The 27,108-nt window shown below is 45.9% G+C and overlaps 1 protein-coding gene across 2 annotated transcripts in view; it reads right to left on the bottom strand.

Annotated features, from left to right (window-relative positions):
* Positions 1-27,108, bottom strand: part of CTNND2 (catenin delta 2) — a 731,828-nt gene that overhangs the window by 654,462 nt on the left and 50,258 nt on the right. For both annotated transcript variants that reach the window (XM_066579126.1, XM_066579127.1), the window contains exon 2: positions 8,357-8,495. In XM_066579126.1, the coding sequence (XP_066435223.1) occupies positions 8,357-8,485 (129 nt within the window). In that variant the 5' untranslated portion in view covers positions 8,486-8,495. The remainder of the gene's footprint in view (positions 1-8,356; positions 8,496-27,108) is intronic.

Here is a 27,108-nt window from a genome sequence, read left to right as displayed (position 1 = left end):
AAAATTACATTCCCTACATAAAATTTGGATGCTAATTCTTTTGCGCATAGAATTGAATAATGGAGTTGGGACCCATTAGCTTTTCCTATTTATGACATAATCAATGCTCCTGCCAAATTTCACGTTTCTATGACACCGGAAAGTGAGAAAAATACATTCTGTACGTAAAATTTGGACGCTAATTCTTTTGCGTATAGAATTGAATAATCGAGTTGGGACCCATTAGCTTTTCCTATTTATGACATAATCAATGCTCCTGCCAAATTTCACGTTTCTATGACACCGGAAAGTGAGAAAAATACATTCTGTACGTAAAATTTAGACTCTAATTCTTTTGCGCATAGAATTGAATAATCGAGTTGGGACCCATTAGCGTTTCCTATTTATGACATATTCAATGCTCGTGCCAAATTTCACGTTTCTATGACACCGGAAAGTGAGAAAAATACATTCCGCACGTAAAATTTGAACGCTAATTCTTTTGCGCATAGAATTTATTAATCGAGTTGGGACCCATTAGCTTTTCCTATTTATGACATAATCAATGCTCTTGCCAAATTTCGAGTTTCTAGGACACCGGGAAGTGAGAGAATTAGATTCCGTACATAAAATTTGGACGCTAATTGTCATGGGCATAGAATTAAATAATGGAGTTGGGACCCATTAGCTTTTCCTATTTATGACATAATCAATGCTCGGGGCAAATTTCACGTTTCTATGACACCGGAAAGTGAGAAAATTACATCCCGTACGTAAAATTTAGACGCTAATTCTTTTGCGCGTATAATTAAATAATCGAGTTTGGACCCATTAGCTTTTCCTATTCATGACAAATTCAATGCTCCTGCCAAATTTCACGTTTCTATGACACTGGAAAGTGAGAAAATTACATTACGTACGTAAAATTTGGACGCTAATTCTTTTGCAGATAGAATTGAATAATCGAGTAAGGACCCATTAACTTTTCCTATTTATGACATAATCAATGCTCGTGCCAAATTTCACGTTTCTATGACACCGGAAAGTGAGAAAAATACATTCTGTACGTAAAATTTAGACACTAATTCTTTTGCGCATAGAATTGAATAATCGAGTTGGGACCCATTAGCTTTTCCTATTTATGACATATTCAATGCTCATGCCAAATTTCACATTTCTATGACACCGGAAAGTGAGAAAAATACATTCCGCACGTAAAATTTGAACGCTAACTCTTTTGCGCATAGAATTTATTAATCGAGTTGGGACCCATTAGCTTTTCCTATTCATGACATAATCAATGCTCCTGTCAAATTTCACGTTTCTATGACACCGGTAAGTAAGAAAATTACATTCCGTACGTAAAATTTGGACGAATTCTTTTGCGCATAGAACTAAATAATCGAGTTGGGACCCATTAGCTTTTGCTATTTATGACATAATCAATGCTCGTGCCAAATTTCACGTTTCTATGACACCGGAAAGTGAGAAAATTACATTCCGTACGTAAAATTTGGACGCTGATTCTTTGGCGCTTAGAATTGAATAATCGAGTTGGGACCCATTAGCTTTTCCTATTTATGATATAATCAATGCTCGTGCCAAATTTCACGTTTCTATGACACCGGAAAGTGAGAGAATTAGATTACGTACGTAAAATTTGAACACTAATTCTTTTGCGCATAGAATTGAATAATCGAGTTGGGACCCATTAACTTTTCCTTTTTATGACATATTCAATGCCCATGCCAAATTTTAAGTTTCTATGACATTGGGAAGTGAGAGATTTAGATTATGTACATTAAATTTCGACGCCAATTCTTTTGTGCTAGAATAGAATAATCGAGGATATTTTGGAGATAATCTATGCTCGCGCCAAAATCCATGTTTCTACGACATCGGGAAGTTGGAGAACTCTTGGCGAGTCAGTGAGTGAGTGAGTCAGTCAGTCAGTGAGGGCTTTTCGTCTTTATATATATAGATACACAGTCGCACACTATTCTAAGTATATACGCACACTATTCTACACGAATGCGCACAGATGCACATTATTCTACACATATGCGCACAGACGCACACTATTTTACACATATGCGCACAGACGCACACTATTTTACACATATGCGCACAGACGCACACTATTTTACACATATGCGCACAGACGCACACTATTTTACACATATGCGCACAGACGCACACTATTCTACACATATGCGCACAGACGCACACTATTCTACACATATGCGCACAACTCACACTACAGATAGTCCCCGACTTGCGAACATTCGAGTTACGAATTTCGCTAGATACGAACTATCTGTACAGCACAGTATGATGTAATGCTATGGCATTACATCATGCTGTGCAGGGACCGGACAAGCTTCTATCAAGCCTGATAGAAGCCTGTCCGGTCACATCGCGGTTGCTGGGCAGCCGGGGGCCTTCTGAAAGGCCCTAGGGCTGTCTATGCAGAGCGCCTATCAAGCCGTGCGCTTGATAGGCACTCTGCATAGGCAGCCCTGGGGCCTTTCAGGAGTCCCCGGCTGCCTAGCAACCACACAGCGTCCCACGATCTCATCATGGGACGCTGTACGGGCCCCCTGAACGTCGGGTGCAGGCTGTTTCTTACAGCGGGGGCACCCGGCGGCAGCAGTTCTGACGAGCTGCGCCGCTCGTCAGAACTGTTAACACTTTAAATACCGCTGTCAGAGCGGTATTTAAAGTGTTAACAGTTCTGACAAGCGGCGTGGCACGTCGGAACTGCTGCCGCCGGGTGCCCGCTGTAAGAACAGCCTGCTCCCGACGTTGCATGGAGCGGGATCCACCCGCGATCCCCTCCATACTACCATTTGTTCGACTTGCGAACAAAACGGACTTGCAAACGGGCTCCCGGAACGGAACCTGTTCGCAAGTCGGGGAGCACCTGTATTCTACACATATGCGTAGACGCACATTATTCTACACATATGCTCACAGACGCACACTATTCTACACATATGCGCACAGACGCACACTATTCTACACATATGCGCACAGACGCACACTATTTTACACATATGCGCACAGGCGCACACTATTTTACACATATGCGCACAGATGCACACTATTCTACACATATGCGCAGACGCACATTATTCTACACATTTGCTCACAGACACACACTATTCTACACATATGCGCACAGACGCACACTATTTTACACATATGCGCACAGACGCACCCTATTTTACACATATGCGCACAGACGCACACTATTTTACACATATGCGCACAGACGCACACTATTTTACACATATGCGCACAGATGCACACTATTCTACACATATGCGCAGACGCACATTATTCTACACATTTGCTCACAGACACACACTATTCTACACATATGCGCACAGACGCACACTATTCTACACATATGCGCACAGACGCACACTATTCTACACATATGCGCACAGACGCACACTATTCTACACATATGCGCACAGACGCACACTATTCTACACATATGCGCACAGACGCACACTATTTTACACATATGCGCACAGATGCACACTATTCTACACATTTGCTCACAGACGCACATTATTCTACACATTTGCTCACAGACACACACTATTCTAGACATATGCGCACAGACGCACACTATATTCTAGACATATGCGCACAGACGCACACTATATTCTAGACATATGCGCACAGACGCACACTATTCTACACATATGCGCACAGACGCACACTATTCTACACATATGCGCACAGACGCACACTATTCTACACATATGCGCACAGACACACTATATTCTAGACATATGCGCACAGACGCACACCATTCTACACATATGCACACAGATGCACACTATTATATACATATGCACACAGACGCACACTATTCTGCACATATGCGCACAGACGCACACTATATTCTAGACATATGCGCACAGACGCACACTATTCTACACATATGCGCACAGACGCACACTATTCTACACATATGCGCACAGACGCACAGTATTCTACACATATGCGCACAGACGCACATTATTCTACACATATGCGCAGACGCACACTATTCTACACATATGCGCACAGACGCACACTATTCTACACATATGCGCACAGACGCACACTATTCTACACATATGCGCAGACGCACACTATTCTACACATATGCGCAGACGCACACTATTCTACACATATGCGCACAGACGCACACTATTCTACACATATGCGCACAGACGCACACTATTCTACACATATGCGCACAGACGCACACAATTCTACACATATGCGCACAGACGCACACAATTCTACACATATGCGCACAGACGCACACAATTCTACACATATGCGCACAGACGCACACAATTCTACACATATGCGCACAGACGCACACAATTCTACACATATGCGCACAGACGCACACTATTCTACACATATGCGCACAGACGCACACTATTCTACACATATGCGCACAGACGCACACTATTCTACACATATGCGCACAGACGCACACTATTCTACACATATGCGCACAGACGCACACTATTCTACACATATGCGCACAGACGCACACAATTCTACACATATGCGCACAGACGCACACTATTCTACACATATGCGCACAGACGCACACTATTCTACACATATGCGCACAGACGCACACAATTCTACACATATGCGCACAGACGCACACTATTCTACACATATGCGCACAGACGCACACTATTCTACACATATGCGCACAGACGCACACTATTCTACACATATGCGCACAGACGCACACTATTCTACACATATGCGTACAGACGCACACTATTCTACACATATGCGCACAGACGCACACTATTCTACACATATGCGCACAGACGCACACTATTCTACACATATGCGCACAGACGCACACTATTCTACACATATGCGCACAGACGCACACTATTTTACACATATGCGCACAGACGCACACTATTCTACACATATGCACAGACGCACATTATTCTACACATTTGCTCACAGACGCACACTATTCCACACATCTGCTCACAGACGCACACTATTCCACACATTTGCTCACAGACGCACACTATTCCACACATATGCGCACAACTCACACTATTCCACACATATGCGCACAGACGCACATTATTCTACACATTTGCTCACAGACGCACACTATTCCACACATTTGCTCACAGACGCACACTATTCCACACATATGCGCACAACTCACACTATTCCACACATATGCGCACAGACGCACATTATTCTACACATATGCTCACAGATGCACACTATTCTACACATTTGCTCACAGACGCACATTATTCTACACATTTGCTCACAGACGCACACTATTCTACACATATGCGAACAGACGCACACTATTCTACACATATGCGAACAGACGTACACTATTCCACACATAAACGCACAACTCACACTATTCCACACATATGCGCACAACTCACACTATTCCACACATATGCGCACAGACGCACACTTTTCTACACATATGCGCACAGAGGTACACTATTCTACACATATAAGCAAAGACGCACACTATTTTACACATATACGCACAGACGCACACCATAATACACATATACGCACACCATTATACATATATACGCACAAACGAACACACACACATATATTTATATACGTGTGTGTATGTGTGTGTGTGTATATATATATATATATATATATATATATATATATACACATACATACATAAGGACACTTCTGCATTTATATACTTACCTGCATCCAATGTTGTCTCACTGGCAGGTATACGGCTGCTCTCAGTCCTTCTTGGGGCCCTCCTGCATACTTGGGCCCCTGATGTATACTAGGCCTGCAGCCATGAACAGAGGAAGGGTAAATGAGAGGTGGTCAGCGCTGACCAGGCTCTCACCCTGCAGCTGCTCCTCCTCAGCGCCACTCTCCTCGCACCAGAGATCATGTTCTCTGCAGTTTTCTTGCCTCCTCCGCAGCCGTTGTCAGTGTGCTATTAGCACTCCTCTATTACTGTCTGCACTAGACAGAACAAGCAGATAGAAGATCGCTTACAGACAACAGCAATGAGGCTGAGGGAAGTTACTGCACAGCCGGCGGGCCACAGAAAATGAGGTGGCAGGTCGGATTCGGCCAGCGGGCCTTGTGTTTGACACCTGTGACCTAACCAGTGTACTGTCTCTTAGTGTATTCCCAGATTCCTGTTTGCCTACTTTTGGGTTCTGTCTGTCTCTCTGCTATACTTTGTAGCAGACCGGAGCAGTTATTGCTGCTCAGGTCTGCTTCAAGTTCCACTTTTTTGCTTACCCCTGCATATCTGCGTGCCTCAGTGCAGTGACCCTGGATCCCCTCACCACCAGGTAGGGAGGGACATCTAGTAGCCAGGGTCAGGAAAGGCGACCTGGACCTCTCCACCATCTAGAGTACCTCCAGGACATCCGTCAAGATCAGGGTAAGACCCATTTCTATTCCTGCGCCGAGTTCTCGCATTTTGGTTCCACTTGGTAGGGAGACACAGTGCATCCACAAAATCCATAACACGTTTTTTTATCAGGCTTTGGCTTAGAAGTTCCATCCTGCATTAACAGATGAAGCCATTATACTAAACATAGACAGCCTGTCAATGAACTTTTTATCCAAGTGGTCTACTCAAGGTTTGCAGGTTTTCCCTGTCAAATTCCATGCTATCCATAGTGTTTTTGAGGTGAACTCTAAGCCATAATCCCACAGGAGAGGCTTTCTGGGATAGTGGAGCTGCCGCCTTTTTGAATTTGGCAGGGCTGACGCCGACGGAGCCTGCGTCTGACATCATAGAGGGTGATAAGGCACCATGTCATCATTCAGATCCAGGACACCTCGCTGCTGCTTGATGACGGACCATACCTGGTGATACAGTACATGTGAGGATGGGCCTGGTGATCTGGAGACCGCCTCCGCTCACTGAATGGGTGTGGGTGTACAGGATCCAATGGGCGCGGGCGTACAGGATCCTGCTCTTCATGTCACTTCTTGAAGGCAGAAGTTCATGGAAACGCTATTTCTCGCATCAGAATTCCACATACAGAATTTGCCCATTGACAGGGCTAGATCTGTACAGACCAGCTCCAAAAACCACGTCAAAGAGATGGGGAGTCTAATGTGGTTTGCTCCTTTGTTAAAATTAAAATCAAAATCAGGGATTTTTTCAGAACTCATTTTGAAGCTGTGATTCCTATTATCAACCATATTGGGCAGTCGCTACAAATTTTATTGATGTTCCAGGAATCCATTCTAAAGACAATGTTTAGAAATTAGATTCAAACTCATTGCCAGTCTGATGTAATTTTGGTTGACATTGGTGCATTAGGACTTTTAGGATGAGGAGAAGAATTTAGGACACTACATGTAACATAATGGTCTCTTACAGAGGGTACGTCTGGAGAGATAAGCATACTCTTTGACTAAAATTAATTCATCCTACATCCTGCAGCTAATCCTTTAAATCCTAACACAACCGAGCCTGTTGATTAAAGAGTACCTGCACTTTCACGCTGGAGCACTCATGCTCCATTGGCCATTTCCGGCAGCTCAAGACAGTGAAGACAGCCCCATACAGCACAACATGGGGCGATCTTCAGCTGCCGGAGAGAGCACTCCAGCATGAAAGTGCAGATACTCTTAAATGTTGGACTTCAATGCCCAAATAATTATCAAACTGCAAAAAAAGTATTAGAAAATGTCTGCTTTATTATTTAGGGCTGTTATCTATATTTTAATCATGTTTGCATTTTGCTTAATTCTCATGTTGAAAGAACAATTTTGTTTCCACAATCTCATGAGCTTTTGTAAAACTACAGTCACAGTATAAGTTATGCATGTACTCCATGATGTTAGAGATCATGCAGAAGGTACATGATATGGAAAGTCAGGAAAAAACTGTATGCCTATATATGAAACTGGAGGAATACAGAGCTACAGCCTCATGGACTGCTATGGATGCTCCATCATAGCTTCCTGCAAAACAGAACTGTAATACAGTCACATGCACGAGCCCTTAAAGAGGACCTGCTGATTCTTTGATTTTTTTTCTCCATACTCTCCTCTCTTCATCCAGGAGCTCTTAATGTGTCAAGTGGCCAGTCCCCATTGCTGACTCTCAATGGGTGATGCAGGACTTGATTGACAGTCCGATGTAACACTTAGGTCCAGCTCCTGGTGTTCTCAAAGAAGAGCCCATCCAGATGAAAGGAGGAGAGTATGAAAAAAACAGGGATAGATTCAGCAGCCATACAGCCACCCCAGCTGACTTTATCCAGTGACAGGTCTTTGAATATGTTGCTTTTGTTATAGAATTCATAAAAAGAAAATATTGTAATACTAATCAGTTTACCTGTTCCTTAACAGAGGCCAAGATAGCTGAAGTTGTTTCTGTCTCGGCACCATCACGATTTGAAATGCTCATTTCTGGGCTGGATGAACTAGTCTTGTCTGAACATGATGGCTGAGCTGGAACGGGCATTGCTTCTAACCTAACAAAAAGGAAAAAAAACATTTATCAACACAACATAAATCTGATTTAAATTGAACCTGCTATCAGCTATGAGCACCATGAACCAAGTTATGGTGCTCATAGGACAGGTCCGAAGGTTTCCATTCTTCACATTCCTACGCTGTCACCCAATGGAGTGGACAGTGCAGCCAACTCATCTCTGCAGGCGGAGTACACGCAGACTCCTCCAGACCTCTGCTATGGGCACCATAACTTAGTTTATTGGGCTTGTAGGTACCTATAAAAAAGATGCTGAGATTTGAGGTCAAAGCCTGCAGCTAAATATAAAATCAACTCCTTCGATGATATGAAAGCAACTGAAAGTCTTTAGCGAAAGCCTCTCATTTAACCCATTTGGGATATAATAATTCAGTAAGCTACTTTCAGCTAAGCAGATGGAAATAACTTTCTACAGCTAGTTAAATGTAGTCAATAGGAGTGATAGTGAGCTCAGAAAAGTTGTTTTTGTAGTGGCTAGTCATATGCTTTGAAACATGAATGTAAACTAGTCAGTTCTTGAAGCTGATGTTCTGGGAACAGGAAAGATGGGCAAGTATGAGTGACTTTCACACAGGTGTGTATGTGATGGCTCGATAACTGGGTCAAAGCATTGCCTAAACGGCAGGTATAATGATGATGTTTCTGGCTTTCAGTGGTTAAAGGGGTTGTCCCGCGCCGAAACGGGGTTTTTTTTTTTTCAACCCCCCCCCCCCCGGTCGGCGCGAGACAACCCCGATGCAGGGACCTAAAGAAAGCTTACCGGAGCGCTTACCTGAATCCCCGCGCTCCGGTGACTTCTATACTTACCGGTGAAGATGGCCGCCGGGATCCTCTTCCTCCGTGGACCGCAGCTCTTCTGTGCGGTCCATTGCCAATTCCAGCCTCCTGATTGGCTGGAATCGGCACGTGACTGGGCGGAGCTACACGGAGCCGGCATTCTGCACGAGCGGCTCCATTGAAGAGAGCAGAAGACCCGGACTGCGCAAGCGCGGCTAATTTGGCCATCGGAGGGCGAAAATTAGTCGGCTCCATGGGAACGAGGACGCTAGCAACGGAGCAGGTAAGTAAAAAACTTTTTATAACTTCTGTATGGCTCATAATTAATGCACAATGTACATTACAAAGTGCATTAATATGGCCATACAGAAGTGTATAGACCCACTTGCTGCCGCGGGACAACCCCTTTAACATCTACTAAAAGTGATCCAAGGAAGGACAACCAGTGAACCAGCAACAGGGTCAGGGCATCCAAGGTACGCCGAAGTGGAGACTGGCCTGTCTGGTCCGCATCCACAGAACTACTGGAGCATAAACATTGCTAATAAACCTTAAAGCTCGTTATGATTTGAAGCTATCAAAACACACAATGCATCCCAGATGACCCTAGCTGATTGTTGTATTGATACATCTATGTACTTGTATGCTCCTTATCTTTTATGTAAATCACCTAAATAAGATCGCTTCTGGCTCTTTTTTCAACTGTGTTCAGGGTTTCCATTTCTCTGTTCTCCCGGGGAGCAGAAAAGCAGGATTCCTGCAGTGAATGGATTCTTCCCATGACGGAACTAAACAGCGCCGTCCAGACGAATCAGTGTAGCCTAAAGCCGGCTTCACATGAGCGAAATACGCAGAGAATAGAGCTCATTGACTTCAACGAGTATGTTCACATTTCCGTATTTTAAGCATGCCTTTTGGTCGTGCAGAAATAAGACAGCATTCTCTATTTTTCTACGTATTTGCACACCAGAGATCCTCATATCTTTGGCGCAATACTGCTGTAAAAAGAACACACCTAGAACTAATTTAGATTAATTAGCCATTTCAATAGGTGCATCTTTGTTTATGACAAAAATGTATATGCTCTGCAGGTGAAAAAAGTAGAATAAAATATGTCTATACGCACGCACAAAGGCCTGGTTCAGCGTGCAAAGCTGTTGTGCATACGCTCGTGTGAAGACGGCCTCGTAAGGCCCAAGGTTTCATCACTGTTCAAGACATATTTATTCAGATTTTCCACATCCATGGAAATAACAAACTTCAGTCTTCAGTCTAGCCATTGAAGAGGGCTAACCCTCTGCAGTAACAATTGTCACAACACATGTCTTAGAGAATCAAGCTTAGTGAAATACCAGTAAAACAGTAACTTAGCAAAACTACTAAAATTATCTAGATTAAGGATAGAAAAAAAGAAGGGGAAAGGCAAAGGTAAGGATATAGTACTACAGGGGCCCAGCAAGCACGAGATCGATGGCAGAGCACCATCTGATAACTAAGCGGAGCAGGAAGGCGATTCTCTAAAGCTCCACTACAGGAAGCAGGTAGAGTAGAAATGAAGTGTTATTTTCAAGAGACCCAAGTTTTTCCATGCACCTTAAGGAGCCTAGCGCCTTAACCTACCCTGCCCTCGAGAGACAGCAGTCGTCCAACATAGTATTGTCAGAACCGGCAACTCTCGGGGCCGCCGTGCCCGCACCACCGGTCCGGCCACCCGGGGTGCAGGAGCGCGGCGCAGAGGTACCCCGGTTCTTGTGATCTCCCCGGGCCGCTGTAAGACTGGTCGCCGCCGGGTTGCTAGGGAGGCAGCTGGTGCTTCTAGTGTCCTGACTACCAGGCTGGCTTCCCTAGTAACTGTCTGTGCAGCTAGACTGGGGGCGTGTCCCCAGCACCGCCCTGATTAGCCCTGCTGCTGTCAGGCTCCCCGCCCCAATCAGCTTCTGGGGCGGGAGCGCTGACAGCATTTAAATAGGTGTGTTTTCCTCTCAGGCCTCGCCAGTGTTAGTTTGGTTCTCCAGCTGCACCCGCGTTTATCCTGACTGCTCTTGTGACCTCGGCTTTTCTGACACCTGCTTTTGGACTTGACTACGTTTTTGCCTGACCCCTCCGTACTGCGTACCCTCTTGTTGCCTACCCGGATTGTCTGACCATTCTACCGTTGCTTGTCTCAGTGTCTGTTTGTCTCCCGTGTCCCGCTTCCCTAGTGAGGGTAGGGACCGTCGCCCAGTTGTCGCCCTGGGGGTTAGCCCAGGGGGGCAAGTAGGCAGGGACAGGGGTTGCGGGATATCTCAGGGACCCCCATATCCCGGACACTGTCCTGACAGTAACACTGGCCGAACTAAGGTCAGACCCTTGCATCCGCCCGGCAACTTTGAGCCCCTCGATGGAGGCCGTGGCGGCTGTAGCGAACCAGGTCCAGGTCCTTACGACCCTTGCCCAGGACCTAACAGCCCGCTTGCAGCCACGGGAACAAGTGGCAGCTGCAGGTCCCATGCAGCCCGCGTCCGCTCCAGGAACGATGTCAGAACCTCGAGCCACGCTTCCGGATTGCTTCTCCGGAGAGAGAGATCAGTTTTTTGCATTTAGAGAGAGCTGCAAGCTCTACTTTGATCTCCGCCCCCACTCCTCTGGTACTGAATACCAGAAAGTGGGAATCGTAATTACCCGCCTGAGGGGAGAGCCCCAAAATTGGGCTTTCTCGCTACCAGCTGGCTCTCCAGCCCGACTATCCCTTGACGCCTTTTTTTCCGCCCTGGGTCAAATTTATGACGAACCCGACCGGGCGGGCTACGCAGTCTCCAAACTTCTGGCCCTGCGCCAGGGTTGTAAGATGGCGGAGGACTACTGTTCCCAATTCCGTCAACATTGTACGGAATCCCGGTGGAACGATGCCGCCCTAAAAGACTTATTTTTGACCGGTCTGTCTGAGGGTCTCAAGGACCTACTTGTGGCCCACCCAGAGCCTAAAACCCTGGAGCAAGCCATGTCGCTGGCTATTCGAGCCGACCGACGTTTGAGGGCCAGACACGCCGCTCGGACCACCCCACTCCCCACGTCTACTTCTTCGACTGACCCGACCTGTTACCCTCCCACCACCGAGGCCATGGAGCTGGGAGCCGTGAACCCCGAGCAACGACGGGAACACCGCCTGAAGAAGAACCTCTGCTTCTACTGTGGGGAGCCGGGTCACCGCATTGCTACCTGCGCTAAGAAGCCACGGCAGGAAGAACTCCCGCTCCTAGGCAGTTGTCGGGGGGACTGTCTAGGAGCCAAGGTACTCCCTGTGTTGTCCAAAATGTTAGTGCCTTGCACCCTAGAATTTCATGCTTTCCACCGTACTGGGCAAGCCTTTGTTGATTCGGGGGCTGCGGCTAATTTCGTTAACTTTAATTTCGTTGCTCAACTGTCCGGGGTTTTGTTACGTTTAGAAACTCCGATTCTGGTTTCAGGAGTGGACTCCACTCCTTTGCAAGCAGGGGTGGTTAATCTGGTGACCCCTGAAGTAAGGTTTACTATAGGAGCCTTACACGTGGAAACCTGCACCTTTCTAGTGATGAGAGATTTGTCTGTGGACGTCGTCCTAGGCCTCCCCTGGCTCCGGGAGCACAACCCGGTAGTAAATTGGGACACGTTGGAACTGGTAAAGTGGGGTCCCCGCTGTGCCAACCACCTTTGTGCGGTGAAGGTGGGAATCTCCACCTGCGAGGGGAGCCCCCTACCAGAATACCTCTCCGAGTTTTCTGACGTGTTCTCCAAACAATTATCTGAAGCTCTGCCCCCTCATAGGGAATGGGACTGTAAAATAGACTTGATTCCTGGGGCCAAACTTCCTAAGGGCCGCATTTATAACGTTACGGTTCCAGAGAGAGAATCCATGAGGGACTACATCCAGGACAGCCTGGCCAAGGGGCACATCCGGCCCTCAGAATCCCCGGTGGGTGCCGGGTTTTTCTTCGTTGAGAAGAAGGATGGGGGTCTCCGGCCCTGTATTGACTATAGAGAGCTAAATAAAATCACAGTCCGAAACCAGTATGCTCTTCCACTCATTCCTGACCTCCTCAACCAGGTCGCTGGTGCCCGATGGTTTTCCAAACTTGATCTCAGGGGAGCATACAACCTCATCCGCATTCGGGAGGGGGATGAGTGGAAAACCGCCTTCAATACGCCCCTCGGGCATTTTGAATACCTAGTTATGCCTTTTGGATTGTGTAACGCCCCCGCCATTTTTCAGGGGTACATGAACTCAGTGTTTCAGGATATCATGGGGGTGTTCGTGGTTGTATATCTAGACGACATTTTGATTTTTTCCTCCGACTTGCCGAGTCACCATACTCACGTTCAGACTGTGCTAGCTCGACTCAGACATAACAAGCTGTTTGCTAAACTCGAGAAATGTGTTTTCGGGGTACAAAAGATATCATTTTTGGGGTATATCATCACGCCATGCGACTTCCAGATGGATCCTGAAAAGGTGAAGGCCATCACGGAGTGGGCCCAGCCAGGGTCGTTGAAAGCCCTTCAACGCTTCCTCGGCTTCGCCAACTACTATCGCAAATTCATTAAAGACTTCTCCGTGGTGGCTAAACCTCTAACGGACCTCACCAGAAAGGGGGCAGATGTGAGGACCTGGTCTTCTGAGGCTCTGAGGGCCTTCAATACCCTAAAGGCGGCGTTCTCGTCTGCACCTGTCCTAGTACAACCGGATCTGTCCAGTCCTTTTGTGGTGGAGGTAGATGCCTCTGAGTTTGGTGTGGGAGCGGTACTGTCCCAAGGTCCCTCCACTCTCACCAACCTTAGACCGTGTGCCTATTTTTCTAGGAAGTTTTCGTCCACCGAACGGAACTATGATATAGGCAACCGGGAATTGCTGGCGATTAAGTGGGCTTTTGAAGAGTGGAGGCATTTTTTGGAAGGAGCCCATCACCAGATTACGGTACTCACTGACCATAAAAATCTCACTTATCTAGATTCCGCTAAGAGGTTAAATGCTCGGCAAGCCCGCTGGGCCTTGTTTTTCTCTCGGTTCAATTTTGTTGTTACCTATAGACCCGGTTCTAAGAATGTCAAGGCTGATGCCCTGTCTAGGAGTTTTGGTTCTCCGGAACCTTCCGAGCCGGAGCCTGAGAGCATTCTCTCCCCTGGGGTGGTCCTCGCTGCTGTCTCCTCCGACCTTTCACCTCTCATTCACGCCGCTCAACAATCTGCTCCTGAAGCCCTTCCGGAAGGCAAATTATTTGTCCCGTTGTCACTGAGATTGAAAGTGTTAGAGGAGACACATGCTTCAGTCCTAGCTGGACACCCCGGTATCAGGGGTACTCTGGAGTTAGCGGCCAGACTCTATTGGTGGCCGCACATGGCCAAGGATGTACGGGTATTTGTGTCCGCGTGCCCGGTTTGCGCAAGGGGGAAGAACCTCAGGAGACGTCCTGAGGGGCCTCTTCTGCCCTTGCCCATTCCGTCCAGGCCATGGTCCCAGTTGTCCATGGATTTTATTACTGATCTGCCATCCTCGCTGGGGAATACGGTCATTTGGGTAATAGTTGACCGTTTCTCCAAAATGTCTCATTTTGTTCCACTTGGCAAGTTGCCTAACGCCAAACTTTTGTCTGAGATGTTCATCAAGGAGATTGTTCGGTTACATGGGATCCCCGAGGATATTGTGTCTGATAGAGGGGTTCAGTTCGTCGCTCGCTTCTGGCGAGCCTTCTGTAAAAATCTAAACGTTAATTTGTCCTTTTCCTCCGCTTTCCATCCCGAGAGTAACGGACAAACGGAACGGATGAACCAAGAACTTATCCAGTATCTGCGACTGTTTGTCTCTGATAACCAGCATCAGTGGGCCAACTACTTACCTCTCGCCGAATTTGCTATTAACAACCATGGTAACTCGTCAACCCAACTGTCACCTTTTTTTTGTAACTATGGGTTCCATCCCCGGTTCTCGCTTTCTACTCCTTTGGTCTCGAACAATCCGGCCGCCGACATATCCGCCGAAGAACTGTGCACAGTTTGGGCCCAGGTTCGTAAGAACCTTCAGGGTTCCCAAGAGAAACTGCGTAAATACGCAAATAAAAGACGTACTATCTCTGCACCTTTTGTGGTCGGGGAGCAGGTTTTATTATCATCTAAGAATCTGAGACTTAAGGTTCCCTCCCTGAAACTTGCTCCTCGGTTCATTGGCCCATTTACGGTTTCTCAGGTTATCAACCCGGTGTCATATAAGTTGGCACTTCCTGACCCCTGGAAGGTCCACAAGGTTTTTCACAAGAACTTGCTTAAGAAGTATGTGACTCCAGTTCTCCCCACCCAGAACCCGCCTCCTCCCTCTCTGGTACAGGGGGAACTGGAGTATGAAGTAGAAAGGCTTGTGGATGCCCGACGGGTTAGAGGTGGGCTGCAGTACCTGGTCCACTGGAGAGGATTTGGCCCTGAGGATAGGACGTGGGTCCCTGCCAGGGACGTTCATGCGCCACGCCTAGTCCAGGCATTCCACAGGGCTTTCCCGCTTAAGCCCGCACCTGGCCATGGGGGTCCGGTGTACCCCCGTAGAAGGGGGGGTACTGTCAGAACCGGCAACTCTCGGGGCCGCCGTGCCCGCACCACCGGTCCGGCCACCCGGGGTGCAGGAGCGCGGCGCAGAGGTACCCCGGTTCTTGTGATCTCCCCGGGCCGCTGTAAGACTGGTCGCCGCCGGGTTGCTAGGGAGGCAGCTGGTGCTTCTAGTGTCCTGACTACCAGGCTGGCTTCCCTAGTAACTGTCTGTGCAGCTAGACTGGGGGCGTGTCCCCAGCACCGCCCTGATTAGCCCTGCTGCTGTCAGGCTCCCCGCCCCAATCAGCTTCTGGGGCGGGAGCGCTGACAGCATTTAAATAGGTGTGTTTTCCTCTCAGGCCTCGCCAGTGTTAGTTTGGTTCTCCAGCTGCACCCGCGTTTATCCTGACTGCTCTTGTGACCTCGGCTTTTCTGACACCTGCTTTTGGACTTGACTACGTTTTTGCCTGACCCCTCCGTACTGCGTACCCTCTTGTTGCCTACCCGGATTGTCTGACCATTCTACCGTTGCTTGTCTCAGTGTCTGTTTGTCTCCCGTGTCCCGCTTCCCTAGTGAGGGTAGGGACCGTCGCCCAGTTGTCGCCCTGGGGGTTAGCCCAGGGGGGCAAGTAGGCAGGGACAGGGGTTGCGGGATATCTCAGGGACCCCCATATCCCGGACACTGTCCTGACAAGTATAGGAATGATCTGTCTCATAGCCATAACAAAGCGACTTAAGAGGGCTTTCTTGATCTCGGGCGAGGGAATTGAAAGAGAAGGGCCACTTGGTGTAATGTTCAAGTATGCCCGGCCGGGTCATTACAACATATGGAGATGTCCTGCCACGGAGGGGCTCTGCACTATATAGACATAAGTATTTGGACACGGCATGTTTTTCAGACAAAGTGGCTTATTCTTCTATTCAGTAAGGTGTCTGCCCTCCTTCTGCTTGTATTGCAGCGGCAGCACACTGAGGCATACTTTCTACAAGTTCTCTGTAAGTCTGGGCTATTCCTATAGCTCACCATTCCTCATGCCAGGCTGTGAGAAGAGATTGTTGTGAGGATGGGCGTGGGTGGCGGTGTTGTACCCGTCGCTCCAGTTCGTCCCACAAGCGCTCAATTGGATGAATGAGTAGTTATTACAAAATAAGCAGCCTTTTATTTTCCCCATGCTCTTCCCAGCATGCCGTTTGGAAAACTCAGTATTTGCATATTGGCTGAAAAACATGCAGTGCCCAAATACTTTTGTCTGTATAGTGTATGTGGGGAGTCTCACCAAATGTGAACCATTAGCATCTTCAACATAAATTAAAAACCCATAGGAAAATAGGGGAGATTTATGAAACTGTCTATAAAAAAAAACCTTAGTTGTCCATAGCAACCAATCAGAACTTAGCTTTGATTTTACCAGAGCAGAATACAAAATGAAAGCTGCGCTGTGATTGGTTGCTGGGTGCAATTAAGACAGTTCTTTTAGACAGTTTCATGAATCTCCCCCATTCTGTGCAGTCTGGTTGCCGTTCTATACCACTGAGACATGTTGTAGTTAACTTCCTGCAATCTATGTCAAACTGACAGTTTATGAGTCAGAGTAAAAGCTCTGGTCCAAAGGACCAATCCTCGTCTGCATCCCATGTCCTGGCCCAATAAAGATTGAGATGCTCAGTATCTACATCGAGCAATAATCGTATACTGAAGACAAGTACAAGAATCAGCAGCTTACACCCACAGATTTTACTGCCTTATTTTTTTCCTTCCCCTACCAAAATTATTTTTGCTGTGTTTTTTTTCGCGACATATAAAGCTATTTTTTATACCTATCACAGAAAAATGGCCGTTACTTACTGAGTGAGGAGTGCATATAGATGCATCCTCCTCTCACCTCTCACTCATTATCAAGAGGCAGTGTGAGTGGTTGTTTTATCGGTGTCCTGCACAGGTGTTATTGGCTCCTCCATTTGGTAGTCAGCTGCCTGTATGGTGAGAGGAGGATGCATCTATATGCACTCCTCACTCAGTAAGTAACGGCCATTTTTCTGTGATCATTTTTAATTTTTTATTTCCCCTTCTGTGATGTATTTTTTATACCTGTTTTCACTGACTTTTTTCTCAATTTTTTTTTTGTTTTATTGGTGGTAAAAAGATTTTTTTTAACATTTATAGTTTTTTTTTAAATTTCTATATTTATGCTAAAAAAGGACAGTAATGGGTTCCTCGTTTTGTTTTAGATGTTTTGATATATATATTATGTATAGCTTTGGATTACAGGGCACCTAGAGCGGCGATTTTGGTTGGCATCGGCTTTAGGTCATTTATCAATTATAAACTAAAAATAACCTAGGAGATATATGAATGTTTAGTTTCCAAATGTAAATATATATATATATATATATATATATATATATATATATATATATATATATATATAGCTTGTTACCCGCAACTTCGTCTTTGTGGAATGTGTATGTTTTTATCTAAGCTGTGTTTTTCTGTATATTAAAACGTAAATGTACACCTGCTACCCTAAGTGTTTGCCCTTGAGCCTTATTGATCGTCATCGCAAATGCTGTTGTTAAAGGGAATTGTAGCCTTTTGAATTGATAAGGCAAATCCGCCGGTATTATTGGAATGCATGGAATTAAAACACTTTCTCCTTTTGTTACTCCAGTCATAATAATGGCTCTTACAATATGTCGCCCTAGGTGTGTAATCTGCAATCATGTGCCGTTGCACAGCTTTGGCGCATCAAGATTAATAGAGCCAGAACACCAACTTTAAAGCTCAGCTTATGGGAAGGCACTTCTGACAAGTCCAAAGAGTGAAGGAACTCTCCAAGGTATGAGGCGACTTGTTCAGTGTCCATAGCATTATCCACCCACAGATACTCTACAATTTCTCCGTCGACTTGTGAAATATTTTATTCATTCATCTGTCCTTCAGTTTCATTAGTTGGTGCCAAAATTGCATTCTTTTTTCCCCATATTAGGTTGCTTTTGAGAATAAACCTCGCTTATCAGATCCCCTGTACTACGAACAACATTACAGAATTCCTGATTTAATGTAATCATACCGTTAGTATCTGTTGCGTTGCGATCTTTTTGCTTTCAGAAGAGCAGCCGCATATTGCCCTGAGACTGTATCGTTGTGGAGTTGGACTCACATATTTGTAGTTAGGATAATTTCTTTTACATGCTGCGATAACATAGACTCTTTTAAACATGTATGTATTTTTTCTGCCGTTGTGACCCTACTTATTAGGCCTAGTGCCCACGGCCGTGACTGGCTTCGCAAGCGGAATTCCGCAGCGGAGTCCGTCACGTCGCCCCCCTCCCCCAGAGACCCCATACTCACCTCCGGATCCGCTGCTCGACGTCAAACATCCGTGTCGGCGTGCATGCACAGTACAGCACATGACGCACTGGAAGTGTCATGTGACGTGCCGGCAGCATCACATGACACGCCCACAGCGTCACATGACGCGCCAGCCGCGGTCGTCGATGGGCGGAGAAGCGTTTTGACTGCAATGGAAGCCGTCCGCACATACACTCGCGGCAAATAGAACATGTCGCAGGTGATTATGGGTGATTTCATGGGGTGGAATTCCACGGTGGAATTCCGCACCGTGGGCATTGCGCTATTAGTTTCAATAGAACCTAATAGCTGCGGGGCAAAGCCGTGGATTTCCGCTGCGTGATACGCGGCGGAAATCCGCCCATGGGAATTAGGCCTTATAGGTAGAGTCTGTCTAAAATTGCCAGCCATCAATCCCACAATCCCTACCACGATACTTTTGTTGCCATTAATATCTTTCATGGTCTGTTTTAGTGCTTTGATTGCTTTTTTATAGGACATTGTACATTCGTCCCAAACTAGCAGCTTACATGGCTGTAACATCCGTCCACACTTGTAATTTTTCTTAGTTACACATTGGTGTTTCCTCATGATGTAAGTTCAATGGCAGCTTAAGTAGTGAATGCGCTGTCCGTCCACCATCCAGCAGCGTGGCAGCTATTCCAGAAGAGGCTACTGAAACAGCGACTGCTTTATCTTTCCGAATTTGGGGAAAGAGCAGATTTAAAAAGAAAGTTTCACCAGTACCTCCTGGGGTATCCAAAGATAACAAAGCCCCTTCCCCCTTTCAATGTGTTGTATGACATCATCAAAAATGGTTCTTTGTTCTGGGTTCAAACATGGAACATGCTGCGTAAGTTGCTGTTGCAATGAAGCGGTATCGTAATCCAGTTCCCGTATTAAATCCCCACTAACTTCCCCAGTTCTACGTGGTCTACTCATTCCGAAGTCTGATATATATTTTCCAGTTACCATTATCAGCTGGTCTTTCACCTTTTTTAGTGCTTTGTTGTACATTACAATGCATGTAACCTTTTCATTATGGTCTTGTAATCTGTGCAGTATATCATCCGCCATATCATTTTTGGACTTTTCCCACATTTGCTGAGGACCTTAAAGTTAAAATCCCAATGGTTGTCATTGTGTAGTACCCTTTAGCCTCACACGCCTCTCTGAATGTAGACAATTCCTGACCATTGTGATTTTTAAGATCTTTAAAAGAGGTTGGCCCTCGCACACAGTGTAGCAGAATCCTCAAAAAAGCATTCCATGTTCCTGACATGCACCGTGTAAACTCTACCTAAAGCGGCTTTAACATCAGGCCAGTTCCGAACAGGGGTTCCTTATACTTGGTGCTTCCATTTCTTTTTTGATGTATTGCAGGTGTAATATCTTGGCACCTTAACATAGAGAAGAGTTTTTGCAAAATTCATCTCTCCTGCAAAGTTCAAAAACTGCGTTGAGTCTGGTTTTTGGTGGAGTGGATACTCTGTCACGGAAATTAAAATAGATCCGTCGACCATTCCCTAATTGTACACTGAGGTGTATTATGGTGAGATGCCTTTCGTATACCGGAAACGCCAAAAGCCGCCACATGGCTTCGTTGTTGCTGACGTAGCGGACGGACTGATGTGTGTACTTCATCTATGGCATTTATGTTTCTGAAATTGAAAATGGCTTGGTTGCTGCCTTTATCAATGTATTTACATATATATTTTATCGCACGTACTGAGCTGGAAGCCAACACATTGATGCGGGCAGTAAACATTTGACAAAATAATAATCTTTATTTGTATAGCGCTGACTTCTTCCACAGGGGAATAAGGAACCACCCAACTATTATCGACATTAGCGTAACTGCCATTTTGAAGTTTTATCGATGCCGTTTGACCTCTGTCTGCTGTCGCTCTTTGTCGGTGAACAGTCTCTTTGTGTAGCTTATGTGAACCTTTTTTTGTGCATTTCCCATCTTTCATGCAAAGGGGTTGTGGATTTTCAGAGAAGTATTGACCATGAATCATATTTTTAACAATGTCATATAGTGTCTTGTCACGGCTCGAAGCAGGTATTTCAGTACTGATGATGTTATCAATTGGATTGGGTGTCAACTTGTCTTTTAACCAAAGTAAAATGTGGCCATGTGGTCAGCCGCGCTCCTGTCATTCTATGGAATACATAAAGCACAACACTTCTCCATATAGTTTTCCTTTAGATATAACCGACATTAGTTTAACTTTTAATCTAAAAACTCTTGAAATTATATCAGGTCTACCAATAGCGTTTTGTCCCAAGATTAATTCATTGACTATTTCTTTCCATGTTGGGTTACATGTGAAAGCAATAAATAAATCCAGGCGACCATAAGTGAATCCGTTTGAGTATACTCATGCAGGTATCGTGGCTGTTTACACATGAAGACGGTAGAATAACCATTCTGACTGAATAGGATTAAAATTTGCATTATTTGCTGCAGCATCTTGAAGATGGATGTAGCTCTCTGTCCTTCACTTAGTCTGATTTAATAATATATATTGAAGTCGTTCACTTTCAACCTTAACGTACATATTGACATAAAAATGATTGGTCACTTGTCTACATCGTGGTATCATATTAAAATGGTTTTCTTGTATCATCAAATGTAGGCATAAAAATCCATACAGGACGGCTTGTTGTTTGCCAAGAAAAGGCCTGTTGCAGGGTTGATTTGTGGTATTTCAAAGTCATACCCTTCCTGCCCCTTGCTAAAAATGTGCAGGTATTGTAATGCGTCATAATTAGAGATAAGTGAGCATACTCGCTAAGGGCAATTACTCGAGCGAGCATTGTCCTTAGCGAGTACCTGCCCACTTGGAAGAAAAGATTCGGGTGCCGGCAGGGGGGAACGGAAGATCTCTCTCTCCCTCTCTCCCCCCGCTCCCCCCTGCTCACTCCCACAACTCACCACTCACACGTGCCGACACCCGAATCTTTTCTTCCGAGCGGGCAGGTACTCGCTAAGGACAATACTCACTCGAACAATTGCCCTTAGCGAGTATGCTCGCTCATCTCTAGTCATAATATTTGTGTATCAGACACCCTGGTTAATCTGTCATCATGGGCATGTAAAACGATGTCACAGGTTGCAAACTGTTTGTCTGTTCCCCACTTGGTGTACACTAATTTATATTCTGTCCCAAGCCGTTTTGAAAGTGGTGATAGGATGGTTATGTTTATGCAACATTCTTTGGATTTTTAGAACAGTATCTTTTTCAACCCCTTGAATATTTTGACATCTGCAGTCTGCTTCATTATTTTCATCCCCCATGAAATAAATCTGTTTTGTTGCTGATTACCTATAGGAAGCAAGGTGCCAATTCTATGGCAAATTTGACTTTGGATTGTAAAAGCAGGTGAAAAACCGGGCCTTATGACTTCCCTATCCGCACTAAATGACGTCATCTGGAAGCACAAATTGAATTTCCTAATTCTATTTAAAAAACGCTGTGATTCACTGCAATCATACAAAAGTAGAGTTTTTAGCGGTTCCTCTGGCTCGCCTAGTGATGGGAGATTTTCCCACCAGAGCAACAGATACCAACAGTTTCCTCCTTCTATTTTAGCGCTTCACAATGCCTTCATTTTTTATTTAGTCTCCCTATGATTACTAATTGACGATTAACATTCAATCAATGGGTCAGGCAGTGCATCATTAAAAAGCTCCCATGTGCTACGTACAATCTCCTTTCTGACTGTCGTTCAGCAAATAAGACACGCGGTCTTTGTGAATCTTCAAGCATCTCTGCAGCTGTCAGAAATGCGTGCCGCTCAGCAAAATCTGATGGGCCCAAGCTTACTCTACGGTCTCGGCAGCTCTTAGGGATGCGTGACACTCAGCATCTAAGGTCCGGCGGCCCTGAGATTGCTCCAATGTCTGTGTAGCTCTAAAGGAGGTGTGACTGTCAGCATCTAAAGTTTTTTGGACCTGACAGTGCTTCAATGTATCTCTAGCTCTGAGAGATGCGTTAGGGTCAGCATCTAGGGTTCGACAGACATGAGATTGCTCCAATATCTCTGTCACTCTAAGAGATGTGTGATGCTTATTATCTAAAGTCTGATGGGCCTGAGATGCTCCGCGGTCTCTACGGCTCTAGGAGCAGCTTGTCTTTCAGCTTGTCGATGCCTTCTTGCCTCAGTGCGGTCATCAGATTCTTGGGTTCTAGTAATTTTTGCAGCTTGACCTCTGCTAGAACTACGCGCTGGATCTGACTTGCACTCGCGCAGCAGGTTAAAAGAAGACCAAAAAATGGATAGGAAATGCAATTATCAAAAGAAAACCATTTCTTACATAGCGGAGGTAAAATGAAAGCTGTGCTGTGATTGGCTGCTATTTGTTCTACTGCTGAGGTAAGATAACAGCTGCGCTGTGATTGGTTGCTATGGACAACACAGATTTTCTTTAAAATCTCAATCCATGTTAATGTGTCTTTCATTCAAGTTTTAATTCCGGGCAACGCCGCGTATCTCTGCTAGCTTAATAATCTCACACGTGGAGCAGCGACGTCTGCCCTCACGGGATGGCTTGTTTGGGGAGGCCTAGCTTATGATGTCCACCAGCTTCCCCATCCGCTGAACTTAATAATTGCATACGTGCAACAATGACGTCTGCCCTCACGTGCCTGCCTGATTGTTTAGGCATAGCTTATGATATGCGCCCTGTTACCTTCCGCCTCGCTGCATGGTGCGGCACCAGCACATCACCAAATAAGTCTGTCTTGTCACTCTCTATACATTTTGGGGATAAAAAGTAGCCAAATTTCATCAAAATCGCTTCAGCAGTTTAGCTGTGAAAAGTTAAGAAACAGACAGACAGAGTTAGGCCCCCTGTCCAGCAATAATCCGCCGCCCGGGAGCAGGGGAGAGAACTGTCAGTTCTCTGAAGTGAGCCTGACAGATAGGCTCACCACGGAGAATCGCGGCAAATTGCAACATGCTGCAATTTGAGTCCCACGAGCGGAGAATCGCTATGATTCTCTGCTCGTGGACAGGGGCTGCGCTTTCCATAGCAACGCGAGTAACGCAATGCCAGATCGCCTGTGGACAGGAGCCTTTACTTTTGCAATTTTATAGTATTAGTATGCATGTTAAAATAAAAAGACTTATTGCACTCTACAGTACTATAAATGACATATACACAGAGTGAAGCGCCTTCCTATTATAATATACAAATTACAACATTAGTACATACATCAAACGCTCCCTCCCTTGCATTATAACAAACAAATCAAGTTCTCCCCCTCGCTGTATGATATCCTCAGCCAGCTCTCACACCATAACTACAACTGCACCCCTTACTGTAGAACAATTTCATGCAGGGGTCCCCATGTGTCTCCTTACCATTGCAGTAATCAGTTACAGAAGTGGTTCACATCACCACCACTGCAGTAATCACAGGGGAGCAGCTTGCCTTCCAAGCAGTAGTCAGAATACAGGGGCAACTCCCCCTTCATGCGGCTGGTGGCAAAAATACACACACCCTGGAACTCACAAGAGCTGCTTGGAGTCTCATCGCCCAGTACTGACAGGCACAGGAGAGTCATTCCTGGAAAAATCATCCAAAATTGCCTAAGAGGTAAAACCCGACCATCTCTGATTTTTACAAAACTTTGCACATTTGGACATTATTAGAATGCATGTAAAAATCTTTTCCGAACCATCGGGTAAGGAAATACGAGAAAAAAAGTGGCAAGTAAAGTTTAAGGCCGCCTGCAGACGGCCGGTTCGGATCTTGCTGCGAGAATTCTCGCAGCGGGACCCGACCCGAGCCCCTGCAGGGACCAGTGCGGCGCTCACCTCTCCCGCGGCTTTGATGCGCCGGCTGCCTGCCAGCCGGAGCATGCGCAGAGAGGAGCTGGGGCGCCGGGAGATACATTTCTGTGTGGGCCTCTGCGAGACCCACACAGAAATAGAGCATACTGCGATTTGTTTTCCGCGTGTATGCAATGCAATGCAATGCAATGCAATCCTATGCAGGCGTCCGGGGGTGGAAATTCTGTGGGAAATCCCGCCGCAGAATTTCTGCCCATGTGCAGGGGGCCTAACGCTGATAAATGTGCGGTTCTGCACATGGGCAGTGAAATACATGTCACCGTTACACACTAAATGGGAAACCACTGGAGGGGCTTAAGCACTAAGAGATGACCTGCAAGTGAATGGAGAGAAGGTGGACAGAGGACATCAATGCTACAATATGTCAGGAAGTCTCACAGTGAAATAGTGATGGCACAAGTACAAATGTGCAGGAAGATACAGGACAAAAATATGGAAACACCATACAAATTGCATGCCTTAAAGGGGTTGTCCCGCGAAACAAAGTGGGGTTATACACTTCTGTATGGCCATATTAATGCACTTTGTAATGTACATCGTGCATTAAATATGAGCCATACAGAAGTTATTCACTTACCTGTTCCTTTGCTGGCGTCCCCGTCTCCATGGTGCCGTCTAATCTTCAGCGTCTAATCGCCCGATTAGACACGCTTGCGCAGTCCGGTCTTCTCCCTTCTGAATGGGGCCGCTCGTGCCAGAGAGCGGCTCCTCGTAGCTCCGCCCCGTCACGTGTGCCGATTCCAGCCAATCAGGAGGCTGGAATCGGCAATGGACCGCACAGAAGACCTGCGGTCCCCCGAGGGTGAAGATCCCGGTGGCCATCTTCACAAGGTAAGTAAGAAGTCACCGGAGCGCGGGGATTCGGGTAAGTACTACCCTTTTTTTTTTTTTATCCCTGCATCGGGTTTATCTCGCGCCGAACGGGGGGGCTATTGAAAAAAAAAAAAAAACGTTTTGGCGCGGGACAACCCCTTTAAGTTACATAGGACTATAAATCATAATTAAATAAGACATGGAGAGACCTATTTTAAGTGGAGGTAATATGACACAGATGCTGCCAGCAGACGTGATCATCTGCCCGACCAACAAGGCTTCACTGGTCAACTGCTGTTACTAGCTGGTTGCCAAAACCACCAAGGGAAGGGCAAGAGGTGAAGTAAACACAAATTTGGTGGGAAAGCTCTCAGCCAAGCAGGGGTCAAAAGAGCAGCTCAGTGCTAATGATTAAAATCCCATACATTTCGTGTGTCCATATTTTTTTCCACTCCCTGTATATGCCAGTATGTGGTCCTCCATCACTATTACCCCTTTGCAATCCAATTTTGGATTCAGGGTTTCCTAGGGGCTTTCTCTTTCTGCCATTTCACAATGGCACCATCTGCTAGCTAGAGTCAGTACTGCGGTATGGGACATGCCTGAGAGGCCCCCGACAACACAGCAACCAGTAATATACAGTAAGAATACCCTGCTGGACATCTTCCGGCATCGGAGCTGTACAGCCTTCAATCAGAATGTCTAAAGACAGCAGGCAGTGGATTGGAAAGGGTTAAAAGCCTTTACTAGAACATCTCGCTAGAAGCATACAACTACCATCCAAAGAGAAAATCCCCAAGGACACTTTTCAGTGCTGGAGAACTATATGTGGCTCATTCAGACTGGTGTTCTGTGGGGCCCTTCCCATACCCTTTATTACTGCAGATTGTATAATACTATTATAGTAAAACACCCCAAAACTGACACTAGTCCGGCCAACTTAGAGTGACATTATTATAAAATATGTTTTTCCTATTTCTGTTGTCTAAAGCCTAGGCGAGTCTTACATTCTGAAAAATACAGTGTATATACTTGTGTAACACAAATCTATCTTGATTTATTCTAATTGTGTGCCGGTAGTAATCATCTGAACTTTACATGGGGATTTCGCACAACCGTGTAAGCTCTTTAGTCAAGCAGCAAGCTTAAAAGGGGATTCTCAGTGGAATGCTTCAAATGGTAGAATTATCCAAGTCCGCTTGAAAGGCCAGGTGGAGGACCAAACAGTATCTAAGACGGTGGGTGGAAATTTTAACTC

The sequence above is a fragment of the Eleutherodactylus coqui genome, chromosome 9, assembly GCF_035609145.1.
Source record: "Eleutherodactylus coqui strain aEleCoq1 chromosome 9, aEleCoq1.hap1, whole genome shotgun sequence".
In the NCBI taxonomy this organism is placed as follows: domain Eukaryota; kingdom Metazoa; phylum Chordata; class Amphibia; order Anura; family Eleutherodactylidae; genus Eleutherodactylus; species Eleutherodactylus coqui.
This window is presented reverse-complemented; position numbering and strand designations above follow the sequence as displayed.